The 17745-nt window shown below is 33.9% G+C and overlaps 1 protein-coding gene across 1 annotated transcript in view; it reads right to left on the bottom strand.

The window, feature by feature from the left end:
• Window positions 1–685: 685 nt before the first annotated feature.
• The window catches only part of LOC111047286, a 53431-nt gene continuing 36371 nt past the window's right edge, over window positions 686–17745 (bottom strand). The window contains exons 3-5 of the mRNA XM_022333008.2: window positions 9013–9147; window positions 4582–4716; window positions 686–3865 (exon numbers count right to left, since the gene is read on the bottom strand). Coding sequence (XP_022188700.2) covers window positions 1148–3865; window positions 4582–4716; window positions 9013–9147 — 2988 coding nt within the window. The 3' untranslated portion in view covers window positions 686–1147. The remainder of the gene's footprint in view (window positions 3866–4581; window positions 4717–9012; window positions 9148–17745) is intronic.

The raw sequence follows: 17745 nt of genomic DNA, 5'->3' as shown, positions 1-17745 counted from the left end.
TGTTTTACCTTCTTTCTTTTCACATTTTTCTTTATAATAATGGAATTATTTGATTATTCACAGTAAATGCTTTTTGCTTTCTTTTCACATTTTTCTTTATCTGAATGTAATTAATTTGATTATTTCAACTGTGTAAATGCTGTTGCTTTCTTTTCTTTATTTACTTCATTTCAAAGTGTATATAAGTTGAATTGTTGTTTCATTTAATTGTGTAGATAAGGCTCTTTATGGATCGCTGTGAGCCTTTGTATGTAAAGAAAATGAATAAAGTGAAAAAATAAAAAATAAAATACATGAAGAAAACTTTAATGTATCTGTTCATGGATTTTTTGTAAATTCCAATACAATTCATTCGATATAATATCACTCCAATTATACTACTTTTTTGTGAATCTTGAAACGACAATAGTAGTTATCGTGAAAAATATACAGTACAAGTAATTATTTTATGTAAGCTGATATTATTATCATCCTTTTTCAACTCTCGGTACTAAAATGATTCCACTGATCTTGAATTCCATTACTATTCTAGATTGGAACTATCTCTATATTTCAGTATGAAGCATAATATGATAGATGAATATATTATTCCTTGGAATAATGTTTTTCTCCTGATAACTCATATAATCAGTCGCTGTATAAATACAGCGTTGAAATGACAAAGGGATGTAATATTGATAAGTCATTCAACAAAACAAGTTTTATTAACGACAGTCAAATTTTCATCAGTATATACACTTTGAAATTATGGCAACATATTCCTTATTTTAATCCATTTGAGGTCTATAATTTATTGTCTTTTCAGTGAATCAATCGGAAAGTATATTCTCTGAGAATTGTCATGGATTTTTGAGAATTTGTTACACACAATGAGTTGGTTTAAATCAATAATTTAAAAAATAATATTATCATACAATTATTAAATATCACTTAACCTAGATATCACGACAAATAATACAGAGAGATGACGATGGAATAATAATATCAATGAAGAAGGAATGATAGTTCAATCAATTATGAAATTTTCACTACTCATTAGAATGAATCGATGATTTCATGATTGTATGTATGTGTTGGATGAGTTATTATATCAATGGGATGATATCACGATAGGGGTGTGAGAGGATCGATGTCTCCCTGATGAGTTTCAGTCGGTTTTATCAACTCGCTTTCCGATGTTGACTTCAAGTTTTTCGTCTATTTGCACCGATGGTATGAGTGGTGGTTTGAACCCTCCGTATTCTATGCATAATTTCTTCCCCAAACCCCTCGATCTGGCATTCGGTCGCATGTATTCAGCCACATAGTACATTTCAGGAGGATAGACTGAATGATAGAGCTTTTGACTAGGACGAAACGGAGCTTTAGGTCCTTCTTTCTTTGGATTTTCATGTTGATCGTTTCTGTTATAGACGGTTGGTTGTAAAGTACTATGACTGGCTACTTGTGTGGCGGTATTCTGTAGCGGCAGATAATGCGTCAGAGGATATGGAATCACTTGTTTGTAGGGTGGAATAGGTAACTGAGACATTTGTAAGTAAGGTTGTAGGTAAGGCAAGTGAGCCACCCTTGACAATGGAAGAGCATGTGGCCAGGTCAATGGTACTTGAGGAACTACTGGTAACGCTGGCCTAATGCTGGGTACTTGTTCAAGTTTCAATTTATCTTCACCTAAAAACCTGCTGTGCAGAAAACTATTAATTCTGAGTCCATTTATTTCTGGATTTTGACTCACAACTGGGATTTGGCCATTGTATTGAGGTTCATGACCTGCATTATACCCATTCATAGCAGATTCTCCATTCGCTTTGGTTGTTTGTTCTAGATATTTGTGAAAACTTTCAGCTGATAAGGCATTTAAATGATTCAAGGGTAAGTTTTGAGAACTTCCACTGATATATTGCACCTTCAGTGGAGCTCTGTTACTTTCATCTCTAACTACATCCATTTGGTTATGTATGCCCTCAAGATGTGTATATTGTCCATTATGATTCTCATTCTCATCAGTGTGTTGTGCTTCAATAAGTCTATTATACTGCACACTCTGACCTGAATTGCCATGATTGATGAATGTTGCTACATTGAGATTAGGCTCCCCGTTTCGATAAATATGCGCACTAGATTGACTGAAGCTTCCAGGAGGAAGAGCTGTGATTGGATTTGTCAACTGCCCCCCGTAATTTGTTTCTAAACCTTGCTGATGAACATTATTCTGATACGAGCTCGAATACTGTGGTGATGGAGCATAACGATCCATTCCTGAGTTATATCCCTGTAAATAGACATAGTAGAGCTTTTTAGGAGCTTGTTGTGTAGGCACTGGCCCAGGAGCTTCAACTTTTTCACTGGTATAATCAACTGGAGAGTAATATGGAGAAGCATTCGGATTATTTGCTAAACTTTGATAAGCAGAATAAACTTGCTGCAGGAATTGGCTTCTCACATTTTGTGAACTTGCATCTTTGTCAATCTTAGAAAATTCTTCATTGATTGATTGGTGAATCGGTAGATATGCTCCTTGCTGATAAGATGGACTATTGTGATCATTTGACACTGGTTGGCTTTCCTCATTTTCCTCAACACTACTCTCCTGGTGAGGAATTTCAAATGGTATAGATTTCTGAATATCGATGGTTGTCTTGAGAACTGGCTGCTTCTCCAATGTTTGCTTCTCAACAACAAGCTCAGCTGATTCCAGAGCCTTGACTTCTTCCGAATTACTGGTTGCTTCAGCCCCTGACAGCTCTGAGGCTGACAGAGACACAGCCGCTTGAATGGGAGCTAGTATTTGATTGGAGGAAGTATGCAGTGAGTTTTCGTCCTCCTCAGTGACCGCAAGATGAGCTTGTTGGATCAGTGGTGGAGGTAATTTGTATTGCTCTCCACTTTCATGATCAGATAGTCCCTCATTAGTGATCAGAGTCCTATTCAGGTTGATAATGAAGTTTTTCATCTCTTCTGTTGTTTTCAGTAGCCCAGTGTAAAATGATTGCATTTCGAAAGGCCCATCAGGCACAACAATGGGCCGAATGAAGGTGTCATCGGGCGTTGTAGATGCAGGAGTGGTTGATATTGTATATCTGAGCTCACTTTCTTGTGCTGTCTTGTCGGTAGTAGTACTTGTACTGTAGCTTGTTGCATTTGTTGTTTGGCTGTTGATCTCATGAGCTCTAGAGTCTTCACCGTTTGGAGACACGTCAACGTTGATTATAGAGTAGGGATTTGTATGCAATGTTGTAATAGCTGCTACAGTTGGGCTGGTCTGTACAATATCATCTTTGGTATTCTGCGAGTAGTTCTCCCCATCAACAGTCGTTGAACCCCTCTGCGTCACGTCCTCCACTGATTTTTCAACATAGTTCGATGTCACAGGTTGAGATGTGGATGAAAATTTATGAGAATGTATGTTCAGAAATGTACTGAGAGGATTTCTTTGTAGTTTCATGCCAAAATCAGCTAACGTTCGATGAGATGAAGATAATCTGGACTGGTCTCCTCCTCCTTCCAGATTGATAGTGTGCATGAGGAGTGATCCACCCTGAGGAGGCGATACTGATGAGACAGTGAGTGGAGCAAGGGTTGGCTCATCGAATGCATACAGATTCTCCTCGAAATTACTTGACTCTGAGACACTTGAAGAATGCTGTGAGCTTGGTGTCGTACTGAAGTGCGGAGTTGGAGTGGAGGACTCGACATGTACATCGTTCGCAATTGCAGGCGTCGATGCTAATCCAATGTATACAGATGATCCTGGTTTGTGAGCGCTATTCGAATTTTTTAAATCTGAATTCACTTTTCCTGAATTCTCCTGTTTTTTATTTGTTGTCAATTTCCGAGCACTATCGAAATCGTGTGTTGTCTTAATCTGAAAATATAAAAGGAAAAATCATTATTAGACTTTCATTCCAGAATGACTTATTGATAAGATGTATTCTGTATTCTACAAAGATTGAAATCATAGACAAACCAAATGGACAGCAGTCATTCTGAGCACAATAGCTGCAATTTTAGTTACCATAAGTGATTAACTAGTGAATTCCAGAAAACTAGTAGCTAAGGCTAGATAAAGCGTGCATTAGTTCGAATAAAATAGATTTAGACAGCTACATCATCTCAGTAACATGATACGGATCATTTAGTGTTGTCAATGGTAGTTTTCGTATATTTATTGATCAACAAAAAAAATTAAAAAAGTAAGCACAAATTATTTTATCTTGCAATACAACTCAATCAACATATCATATTGCATACAACAAGCAGCGTATATTTATTTGAAAGAGACATAACTGGAAACGTTCATCAAGTTATGTCGAGTAATTTGATTTTATGGGAAGAGATTTTTTGGTATTCCATCCCATATCATATAATATAGTGGTATTGACAAATTCAGAGTCTTATTATTCTCATTAGGTAAAGTGGTTCCTAATTTCAATAATTTATTGTTACATGAATTGTTTTCGATTCATTTTATCAAGTGATATTTTTTCCCTCTACCTATAAAAATCCACTCTTTCGATACATAATTCATAATCGTGCAACGATAATAGATCAATTATTGATGAGACTTGAAAAAATATTTACATCGCTTATTGACTTGACTAGTGCTGCAACTGCCTTTTCTCCCATTGCGAATTGGGTTCTGCTCGAGCCTGAAGGCGACGCGCTGTTGTACTCCACCAGTGGGTGATATCCTAGGTCGTCGGTGAAATAGTTCACCTGAAATTAAGAAGGAAGTATCAGAAAAATAAATCGAGTATTCCTTATCCATAACATTATCAAGGAGGAAAATAATTAATAAGAGTACCCATATTCAGAATTGGTTGAACTAATTCCAATGAATTCACTATCAAATTGAATAAAATTCTACATTTGCCTTAATATCATATTCTTCTTATTGTTATTCTTCTTCTGGCTTCACAGCTCGTTGTGAGCCTCAGCCTCTCGCACAAGAAACCTTCACTTTTAAGAAACTTTGAAAATTTCAAAAAAGATTCCTCTATACAATTCTCAAAAAATAAAACACCAATGAAATACTCAATATGAACATAAACATGGAATTCATATTCTTTTCTCAACTTTAACTTATAGGCGCTGCCAGCAAAACTAGAGATTTGTGTGCTGCCACGAGCATAATTAGAAATAACCAAATAATTGCTGCTTAGAAATAATTACGATGTCTTCTCGAAAGATTCATAGAACTACAGTATTTCTAGAAATCTGAAATGGAAATGTCAATTCACAAAGTTATTTTGAATAATTGAAAAATAACAGAAGTTTTGTAGAAGAGGCTAGATGTGCAAAAACGCTGTTACTTGTGAGAGTTAAAGAATGTTACAGGTTATGGAGAGGCTGAGAGGTTTGAGGTAGAGTCCAAATAGAACGTAAAAACAAACAGTGAAATAATCACTATCACTATCTCAATGCCTCAAACTCCGCCCACAACACTTGTAATAAAGAAGAATAATAAAGGCATTTATCTATCTTCCTATTTCTATGAATTCATTGTCTCATTTAATGTTTTTCACTTCATATTCATCTTGACTTATAAAATTCTTATCTCACTGACTCACTGACTCACAGACTCACCGACTCACTGACTCACTGATCACGATTTCTGGAAAACTACTGGATGTATTGCAACAAAACTTAGAATATTCCTTCTTTATACGTACTAGGTTTTCACTAAGAAATCTTTTGGCGATATTTCAACTCTAAGGGTGGTTTTTAAGGGTTAAAAGTTCGCCTTTTAGCATGTATATTCTTCTTCTCCCTATCTCTTAATTATAATAATTGAAATGTCCATATCATATGTTAGTATAGAACTATAATCTAGAGAGAGTACCTATTCAAACAGTTGATAACTGGCGATCAATTAATAATTTTGTCAGGTTGGCATTAAGTTGAGATTATTTCATTAGGTTGGCACCAAGTTGAAGAATTAATCAAAATGCATTTAACGAGAACAAATTGATTGGGCACTGCTGCTTCAATCAGAGCTATTCCTGAGAGTATAGATAATTTTAATTTTTCATAAAACAAACTTTCATGACGGGAGTTGCTTCTATCAATTAATCCTATTCTACTAAGACTAATATTGTTTGTATATCCGACAGATCGCGAAAACTGCTTAAAGGGGTATTTTAAGAACTTCAGAAGTGTCTGTTGAGGAATATGTTTGTGAAGAATGAGGAAATTCGGCCAAAATTCAACTTGGGCGAAAGAAAGGGGTTATTTATTAAAACGGCCAAATAGTTGTTGTTGCTTTTTCTAATGTGAAAATATCTTGCATAGAAGTAAGGCACTTTCCCCATGAATCAATTATTCCCAAACATTGATTGTTTTAGCAAAGAAAATAAGGTAGCTTTTGATAAAAATATTGTAGAATAATATGTATAACAGTTCGTTGACTGTCAGAATTCCTCATTAATAGCATCAATGCTCCCCTTTCAAACAATGCTGACACATTGATGTGATTCTTACCATAATCTGGTTACTTTAGATCAGATGAAGAAAATAATGTTAATGATCGCTATTGTTTCAATTTCAATCATGTTTGACATTTCTGCTTTTGATGCCAGCTGTTATTATTATGTGAAATAAGCTCTCATTTAATGAAATCATAATCATTGAAGTTAATAATTATACCAAGAAAGCAATTTGTTTGAATATGTGTGTTTGAGGATATCTATGTCGGAAGGATCTTGAAAACGGCTCTAACGATTTTGATTGAATCAGGAATATATTGTGCTTGCAACAAAAAACATTATTTTGGAACAGGTCTCAACTCTGGGATAATTCGTTGAACTACGAAGAGAAAAGATTATTGGTCCCTGAAGTAGCAGCTGATCAGAAAAAAGTTTCCCATAGTCTGTTGAAAACGTAAGAAAGTGTGAGCGAATAAAAAAGATTATAATATCTGTAGTTGAGTTACCAAATTTGGCGACCCTATTTTAAAACATTGCAGTATTCATGGAACAAGAATAGGTTCAGAAAGTGACCGGATGATAGCACAAGAAATTTAAAATCGATCTCTCCAAGCATATGGTAGTTGAATGTACTGTTCATTGTGAGGTGATAGAAATGCGACTAATTCCTTCAGCTTCTGTTGTATTTGTTCCTCTGTTGCTCTATGTTTGTACGCAGCGAAGACTTTGAGAGAGACAGTTGCACTGTCTGTTCATTCATAATCTGGACTAAATACCAAGAGAACCAATAAGAGAAGCCTTCTATTAAAAAAAAAACTCTGCTCTGATTAATTCTCATGAAATTTAATCCTGATTGAAATTGAACATGCTTTTCGTGCTACTGGGCCTGATATTTCCATGTTTCAAAATCAGCTGAAAACTAAATCGAAAAAACATAATATTCCATCAGCTGCTCCTATTTCATATCATGATGTTATTAAGACACAGGACAAACCTATTGATATTGATAGATCACAAGTGAAATCTAAAGTTTTCAATTTAGATAGAAATTGAATTGAGTTACATGTTAGTTTATATCCAAATTTTCATCCCTAAGCTTTTGGTTTCAAGCTGAGATCAAAGAAAGAAATCATATAATGGTATTGACTACCATCAAAATCAAAGCGATTGAATAAACTCTATTCAGATTTATGCAAATTCAAATTAAAATGATCCCACTTTAATATTCATGATTGTAGAGCTCAGGAAATGTGAAATCAGCCACAATAAATGTTATACTATTATGAATGGACTCTTATGTACGAATGGACTCCCATGGAAGAAAGAATCAGTGGATTGGCTACTTTTACACATTTGGGTGAGTGAAACGAAAAGTAAGCGACAAGCTATGCCAAAAATTCCAGAATAAGCAAGAGATCCATGAATACCAGAGTCATCAAATTCCGAATCAACCTTATGTGGAATTTAATCTTCAATTGCCAAAGCAAAAATAACATGATCACTGCTAATATTTGATAACTGTCAACGGGAAATATTAATTGCCAATGAATAAAGTCGAGGGCGACTCTTAAGCCCCGCCCCATATCCTACAAAATCCGCTGCAATTAGATACTCTTCTACAGAGCACTTCCAATACATCAATTAATTATTTGAATGATTTGACTCAATAATTTTCATGCCAAGTTGTGGCCTAATCACAAAAACGATTATAACAATTTTGGTAGGATTCAGATTACAAATTTTTCACAAAAATAATTTTATCTTTTAATTCCCGTAGCGAAGCACGGGTGCCCTGCTAGTGTATTCATATAAATATACAATGCAGGTGAAAACAACAGGCATTTGCCTTGAAACCTATATTTAGGATTCATAGTCCAGGTTTTGTAGAAATGATAACTTTATTCACAAACAGTTTCGAGTTTAAAAAAAATGTATTCTGTATTATTTGTCAGATTAATCAATTTTTTAATACGAATTCAAACAAAAAGCTTTCATCACATTTCAAGAGAAAAAAATCAATTGGAACCATGATAAAAATAAAATGAGGTTTTGCCCTAATTGTGCTACTGTTTAATATTCATTACTAAACTCCATATGTTTATTCAGGCATTCATGGACAGGTATGCATAGCTATTACACAACAGTAATGGTGATAAATGAATGGACGAGTAGCTTCCAAACAACCAGTAGTACTTTCCTCGCAGCTTCGCTAATTAATTATAATGATAAAGCTGAATGATCATAACTGTCAGTTGGTGAAGTTCAAGTTCTCATCCTTTGTATTTAAGTACCAAGACCAAAATTGTTATGAATACTCATCTGAGTGATTAGACATTAGATATATCTTTGAATGCTGGGTCAACCAATTCCTATTGAATCTGGAATCCTTTTCAATAAGTTGTGTGAAGTCTCTCTCAGGCAAAACATGCTTGAAACTACTACTGTTGAAAATTGAATGTAACCTATGTTCTGGATATTTTACTGTTTATGAAACTTGGGAGAGCTTGTTGCTCTTTCACAGTCATAACTATATGATTTATGATTGCATCAATAAATTGATGTATGAATAAATAATCAATGTACTTACTTTTTGGTCACTGCCATCAGGAAGTTTGACGTAGTACTTTCCAAGTGCGTAGACTCCATCTCTGGCTTCGAGGTGACCCTGCTGACCACCTCTGTCGTCACGAACCTCATAGCCAAACTCGTATTTTGGTGGACTCTGAAAAACGGAAAATCGAGTGAATTGAGCTGTGGATTGATAATTATTAGTAAAACGAACAGACATTGTATTCCTCACGTATGAAATACACACATGAAGTTGTTCAGGTCCGAACCATAAGCAAAATCAATTTACGAACATTATTGTTATGATGCTACATCTATTTCCCCTCCATGTACCGTCTCTTACTTCAGTACTTAATATTAGTTTTATTGATATGCAGCAAAGTACTGTCTGGCAATAGATCTAAATAATATACATTCATCTATCTATCTATCTATCTATCTATCTATATATATATATATATATAATATATATATATATATATATATATATATTTATTTATTTATAAATATACATAAAAGTCAATTATATAATTAGTAATCACATTAAATTATTAAAATATTTTACTAATTGAAGAAAATTTCTCCGAGTCGGTATAGGATTGTTTCTTGTTTGTATTGATGACTTGTTTAATTGGATAACGATCAGAACTCCAACCCCTCACAAGACCCTTCTAATCTGAAATTACTATCGGAATCAAAGATTTACGTTCCATCAACGTTGAAACAGTAATGAACAAGACGATATGTAAGGAAATTGTGAGAGAGCAATAAAGAATAAGCTCAGAAATGTATAATATATTATATATTTGGAAACAGTCGTTTCTCATCAGAGCTCTGTGGAAGCAGAGAGAATTTTATATTATTATTCGATGGAAATATTCGTATTCAAGATAAATACTTGAATATTTGTATACATTTCTCGATATGGATGAGGGAAGGAATGGAGAGGTAATGAACATAAATAGCCGATGAAAAACGGGATGCGATTTAATTGGCCATGGCCGAGATTTCTCATTAAATACTCATTTCGAGTTTCGGAGTCTAGAAGATAAACCTCCGCTATTTAGTAATTAAAGCTTGGGATTTTGCTGTTGAACTGAAGCCAAAGTTGCTCTCTGGGGCTCATTGCAATATACTTGTTTAACAGATTGGATTTGATTTTCCGTGTTGCTACAAAGAAACACGGTTCAGAACAGTTTCTACTGAGAATCACTTTAAGAATAAAAATGGAAATATTATAATATTATCGATGTCAATGATATTTTACACTACCTCAAATGAAAAGAAATGGTCCTGAGCAGTAAGTCGTTGAAGAAGTTAGGGGAAAATCAATAATGTGAATAGAAATTTGCATATTGGGCTGCAAGATCATCTTTGGCCAAAGTTGCCAATTGATTATGGCATAAGAGAAATCAATTCAATTATCAATAATTTGTCAAATTCGAACTACTAGTAGTTCTGTGAACAGTAGACCTCACGTAGTATTCTCATCCACAAGTACCTGAAACTATAGACCTTATGGAAATACAGCAATAGACTGGCTTCTCCATACATCTGTGTAATCACTTGTCAGCTGTTTTATGATGAATAATTCTATAGTCTGATTTTTACTCTAATATTGGCGTATGAAGGAGGCTCCTTTTTCCTTTTATATTATCCTTGAAATGCAAAATTTCCAAAAACCTTGTATATGTTAGACCTCACTTCGCTCGGTCAACTAGTAGTTCTGTGAACAGTAGACCTCGCGCAGTTATAAACCGCAGCCTCTTCTTAGTCCATCAGAGTAAATCCTGTCTGTATGTCGTGTCGAAGAGATATCGGTGTGAAAACGGCTAATGGCTGTTGGGGTTGGTGTATCAAAAATGCTAACATCAAAAGCTAATCTCCTTCAATACATACTGGCAACAGGACAGCCTGAGTTCAAAGCAAAGAAAGTTCGAGAGACAATACAGTAGCCTACTATGTTATTTTAGTTATTAATTGCATGCGTAATTTCACGCAATAAATAGTTGGTTCAATAGTGCATAAAAATTGTATTCATTGAGGCATGCAATTTATAGTCTACACAGCAGCTAATTTTCACCAAGTTACATAGAGATATTGAATTGCATGCGTCATGGCATGCAATTCATAATCAACTCGACAGCTGATTTATGATGAATAATTCTATAGTCTGATTTTTACTCCAATATTGGCTAATGAAGAAGGCTCCTTTTTCCTTTTATATATTATCCTTGAAATGTAAAATTCCCAAAAACCTTGTATATCACGTCGACGCGCAATTTAAAAAGGATCATACCTGACAAATTCCATGAAAATCTATTACCGCGTTTCGCCGTAAATGCGTAACATATAAACATTCAAACATTAAAAGAAATGCCAAACCGTCGACTTGAATCTTAGAACTCACTTCGCTCGGTCAATAACATGAAGATACAATTTATAATTTCATAATTCGCAAATACCAATAGTTATTATACAATTGGCTTTCATTCCTGAATTTTGATTGTATTAATGATCCATAACAATTAAAAAATAGTCGAAACTTGAAACTATAATTCCAAATTGATTCCAATGGAATAAGGCTAATCGAACTTTATCAAAACGAACTAGTTCATAACAAATTTTCACCACAAATCAAAGTTTATCTGCTTCAAAAAGTTTCACATTCTTTACTGTAATTCTCTTTATAGATTTTCATTTTTTTGAACACTTTTCATGAACATTCTTGATACCAGAAAATCAGTTGGTCTTGGAAATACAACTTTCTCATAAAAAATTCTCATAGTTCATTAGCACCCCGCAAATCTATAGACAATTTTATTTCGAAGAGTGCTAAGGAAAAATTCACTCATTTGAGAGGCCATTAATACTGAACTACTTTGAATATTGCTCTAATTCTTTTTTAATTGAAAATACAACGTTTTTTTGTCGCACTAGGACGTTGGAACTCAGATTAAGTCAATTATCAAGAGTTTTGTCCATTCTTTGCATCATATTAAACAAAATGTATGTTATGTCATAAATATTGTTCATGAGTTTGGCTGGAGTTAAATAGTCGATAGTTAAACAGTCAACTACAGTCCAACAAAAAACAGGAATTTGGAATACTCCCCTAGGAAGACCTTCATGGAGCCAACTCTGGAAAGCATCCCAATTTTGTGTACTTGCATTTGAATGAGATGAGATAATATACAGGATGTCCCATCAAGGTTGTATTGTAACAGCCGTTGACCTAAAAAAACTCATTTTTCACATTTCTGTTTTTTCGTGGATTCTACTCGACATTTCTGACAAAAAATGTTTGTTAAACTTTTTTCCTATCGACCTTAGAATTCGAGATAAATAGATTTTTCGATATTTCCAGAATATGCGTACTTCCGGTCATTAAATACTCGATATATCGAAAACTACTGGTCAAATTTCAATTTCAAGAGTATTGTTGGAAAGAAGAGACATTTCAAAAAAGATTAATGTAATTTTATCTGTTTTTAGATATTTTGTAGTTCTTTATTAGGGCTTGAACTTGAAAAGATGCTATTCTTAAAATTCTAAGTCATATTTCAAACAGATTTTTCTCGATTTTCCTCCGGGTAATTATAGTGGTTTCAATATTTCAAAAACCTCTCCATTTCATAAGCTTCCGGATGAGTATGAATTAAAAAAGGTAAGTTCCATGAAAAAGTCTTCAAAACTGCTAATATCTGGAATGAACACCTTCAAAATGAGGAAATTCACAAACAGCATGCATCAAGTGGCGATCCTAAAAGGGTGAAATCACCTGATTATTGCATTATTTTCTGTATCACATAGCCTAAATCCTATATATGAAATTAATATTAATCATAAAATTCTAAAAGATCCAAAAAATATATTCATATAATAATAATTCAAAGTAGATGAATAACTGAAAAAAAAACTGATGCAATCATTCAGATGGTAATCAAGTTACATATCATGCTCACTGCTTTCAGGAATTCAAAATAGCCACCATTTCTGTTTATGCAACTTCTGCTTCGTTTCATCAAGCTTCGAGTTGCTGTCTCACTTCGTTGGGCCGTGTCTTCATTACTTTAAACGTCAATTGAATTCTGAGAATCAGTTCCTCCCTGGTCTCTACAGGTTCTCTGTAAATTTTACATTTCACAACCCCTTGAAAGTAGAAGTCTATTGGAGTAAGATCAGGTGAGCGTGGTGGCCAACTTACGGGTCCACCTCGGCCAATCCACCACCCAGCATAATTGTTATCAAGCCATCCACGGACATTTCTAGCATAATGAGGGAATGAGGGAGGCAGCCATCTTTTGGAGCTACATATTCGGCCTCAAATTGAGAGGCATGTCTTCTATCAATTCGTGAAGCTCATTGACCAGAAAGTCCATATAAACTCAACCATTTATTCTTGCAGGGAAGATGAAGGACTACTCATCCAAAAGCTTATGGAATGGAGAATTTTTTGAAAAATTAAACCACTATAATTACCCGGAGAAAAATCTGTTTGAAATTTGACTTTGAATTTGAAGAATAGCATTAGCATTTTTTTCAAGCTCAAGCTCTAATAAAAAAATTACTAAATATCTAACAACATATAAAATCAAATTAACCTAGTTTGGAATGTTTTTCTCCTCTCAACAATATCATTGAAATTGAAATTCAACCAGTAGTTTTCGAGTTATTGAGTATTTAATTACCGGAAATAGGCATATTTTGAAAATATCGAAAACTCTATATATCTCGAAAACTAAGGTCGATAAGGAAAAAGTTTACGGAACATTTATTGTCAGAAATGTTGTGAAGAATCTATGGTCAACGACTGTTACAACCTTGGTGGGACACTCTGTATATTATAAAGATAATTTATTGTTACAAAGTCATTGAGGTTACTGTAAGTCATGTTCACGAACCGCCGAGGATAATGTAACTGTGTTACTTTTTCGACAGTTTCCGGAGTTCTTGTTCATTATTTCTTGGTTGAACGATACTTTTACACTCCTGAAATGCTGTATCCAACACATAATAGATTTATCGGAAGAAAACAAGTTTTGGATGAAAGATTTTAAAGCAAGCGCGGATTGGCTTTCATGGGAAATACTTGGGAAATGGCGTGCTCGACAGTGAGGTTTCACTACCTTTTGAAACATTGCATTATGAAAACTTGCTATACTAATTATCGTTATAACCTATGGATATAGAGGAATAGGGTACATGTGAGCGAAGGTGACAAACTGTCTGAACACTGACAATGAAAATAAAGGGCGAGACCATATAGATGTTTTTTCAGACAGCGTTTTCGAAGTCGACAGGGCAGGATGATTGAATGTACCTGAGAGGTCAAGGATGTTAACTCCATTTCATTGATTTTTCAGGAGAGCAGAAACAAAAATAAAATCGACTTAAAAACAATGTAAGAAAACACCATTTGGGCTAGAAACGTGAAACTTGGACCCAACATAGCTTCCTTTCTCAAGATTTCTATCATCTCACAATATTTCATGAAACCTGGACGGTTTGGCATGTGGAGGACTTAACACTATTTACCTCTGATATTTTTTCTCCCTCTGCATCAACTTAAGAAATGGAGTTATCACCTTTCCAAATCCACAAAACAACAATATTAGTTCATTCTAAAGTATATTATTTATTACATGGAACAGGAAAAAACTCCTTGATCATTTGACACAAGCACTCAAGTCCACTTTTTAAGAAATGAGATAATTTCACATCCAGATGTTGTGAGGTCTACACTTTGGTAAAACCACTTCTGCCCTACTTCCGTTACCAATACCATTATAACATCTTAAGTCAGGCATTTCAGATGAATTTTGGGAATTTTTGCTTGGGTATAAACACTTTACTGCAGTTAGTTTGAGAATGTGAATAGCTTGCTGTTTGGATGGTGTAGAGAATCATTTGGTAAAATGACTCAAGTCCACTTATGTCATTTTTTTCCATGGAAATAAGTAGTTTTTTTTATTACTTTAAAATGATAGAATCATGAATAAGTGTATTTTCAACCTACTTTGTGAGTTTCATTGTGATAATAAGATAAAAATCTATACAATAAGAGAGAGTAGGGTTGTGAATCACCAAATCGGTCGGAATTAACAAAGGAACATCTGTTTCTATATGTCTTCCTACCTGAAAAACATAGTTTTGAAACTTCGTTTTCCTGATGCAATGTTGAGGCCTACACGTGGCATGGATTATTAATTTTTGAGCTAGAACAATTTTTGAGACAAAGTGCTAAATAAACGTCTACAGTTTCATCAATGCTGTATCGGCAATATGAAAACGCATGCAGTTAATATGTCTTTGAATGAAGGTGTTGTTATTTACATAAAGAAATTATATTCTTCCATTTCTATTCAATTAAAATTTCAAAATTATTCGAGCCCAGATAGAATGACTGACTCACTGTACAGTCAGTCGAAAATTTTAATATTGGAATGAGGGGTATTTTGGCAAGCTGAGCAAAAAAATAAGGTCATATGCACCTTTTCGTTATATCTTCAAATGAAAAATGAGTTTTGTGGGTTGTCAAAACTCCCTCTGAATGAAAGAAAGAAAGAAAGAAAGAAATATTTATTGCCAAAATCATTAAACACAACTTTACAAATGTGAAAAATATAAAAATTTTCATATATACAATACATTACAAAAACTTAAAATTAAAATATTTTTCATTTAAACATCGATTATAATATTATCATTGGCGTTACCAGCAAAACTAAGTAGTTTGAGCGATGGCAACGAGTAATCAGTCGGCTATAATTAGTGGTTTGAGATTCAGTCGAAAATAGGAAAAATATAATAAAGAAAAAAGAAACATATGGAATGTATGAAAAACTAGAAAAAAAAATAATAAAATTTCAATCCGAAAAGAAGAAGTACTAAGAGTGAAATACTAAGAGAGTAGAAAAACTAGAATGATTCATAATAATTTAAAAACTCAAAAGAAAAAGAGATGATTCATGTAATTATTAATCTACAATTCACTGTACATATGTAATTATAGTAACATTTAGTAACATAATGTAATTCATTTGTAGCATATATGCAATTCCTTTTATAAGCAAAAAGGGAAAAACAATACAATACAGTACACATGACACAAAAAATAAAACTTAAACTCAGAGAGAGAAAAATTAATCTGGGAGTATAGCCCTACTAATAATAAATTCAGAGGAACTGAGGAAGACAGTATATGTACATCAAATTAAAATATTTTAGGTATGATATCTTCTGTCTTTATCCAGCTTTCATTTTTAATTTAAGTGCTTTTGTAGGTTTTCCTGCAATGAAATGTTCTGGCATAAAATTAATAAGCTTTTTTGTTGTATAGTTGAATTGTCTTCTGCATATAGTTAGATCTGTTCGAGGAACAAAGCATCTATTTACTGATCTAAAACTATAATTAGTTGAATGAGGTGTAAAAAGATGTATATGGTTGCTGATATATTCAACAAGATTTCTGATATACAGTTGCCTAACTGACAGAACTCCGAACTCCATAAAAAGTTGCTGGCTAGGGTACCTTCTATGCACTCCTAGTGCTGCCTTGAGTATACTCTTTTGAATAATATTTAGTTTATTGAAATGAGCATTAAAAGCACCACCCCAGACCCTAATTCCATACTGAAAAACTGATTGGGCGTATGCAAGATAGACCATTTTACTTAAAGATTTCTCTTTTAGTAAGCTCAGTTTATAGAATTTATGAATCATGAATTTCATCCTGCTACACATCTTATCTATATGCTTATTCCATCTTAGATTTGGGTCCAAAGTGACACCTAAATACTTTGTTTCAGTTACCCTCTCTAACACAGGACATGAACAACTCATATCATCATTGTTGGGGTCATTCAAGCAAGTCCTTTTATGTACTCTAACTGCATTTACATTATCTATTTTGTCAGTTGGCTGTGTACTCGAGTTCGGAGAAAATGTCATATAAACACTTTTTCTATAATTCAATGACAAAACATTCTTCACAAGCCAAGACCTCACCCTGCAAAGTCCACTGTTAGCAAGAGATATAACACTGTCCCACGAGGATCCAGTAAAAGCTAATACAGTGTCATCCGCGTAAGGCAATATCCTACACCCCTGAATAGGAAGACTCAATAAATCGTCTATGTAAGCTAGAAATAGAATCGGGGATAATACTGTTCCTTGAGGTAGGCCAAATCCTGACAAAGCTATTTTACTCTCCCTTCCATTCAAATTAATCACTTGTGTTCTGTTTTCCAAATAACTAGCCAATAGTCTTAATACTGGACCACGAAAGCCATTTCCTTCAAGTTTCTCAAGCAGGTTTGAATGAGGGATGGTGTCATACGCCTTAGCCAGGTCCAGGAATACAGCTAAAGTTTTTTATTTGACTTATAGTTATTTGTTATTATATTTACAAGTTCAGCCATGGCATCCTCAGTGCATTTATTTTCTTGAAAACCATATTGATATTTGTTTATTAAATTGAATTTATTCAAGTATGGAACACCTGTTGTTTTATAATTTTTTCAAAAACTTTGGATATATTACTTATAAGGCTAATTGGACGATAATTGGTTGGGTTTGTTTTATCTCCTGACTTGTGTAATGGAATTATGTTGGCAATTTTAAAATGACTTGGGAAATGCCCTGTTTCCATACATTTATTGAAGATTAAAGTTAGAGGTAGAGCTATGAAGTGGGCTATTCTTTTAAGACAAACGCTACTTAAATTATCGAAACCAGGAGCAGCACTATT

The sequence above is a fragment of the Nilaparvata lugens genome, chromosome 3, assembly GCF_014356525.2.
Source record: "Nilaparvata lugens isolate BPH chromosome 3, ASM1435652v1, whole genome shotgun sequence".
Classification (NCBI taxonomy): Eukaryota; Metazoa; Arthropoda; class Insecta; order Hemiptera; family Delphacidae; genus Nilaparvata; species Nilaparvata lugens.
This window is presented reverse-complemented; position numbering and strand designations above follow the sequence as displayed.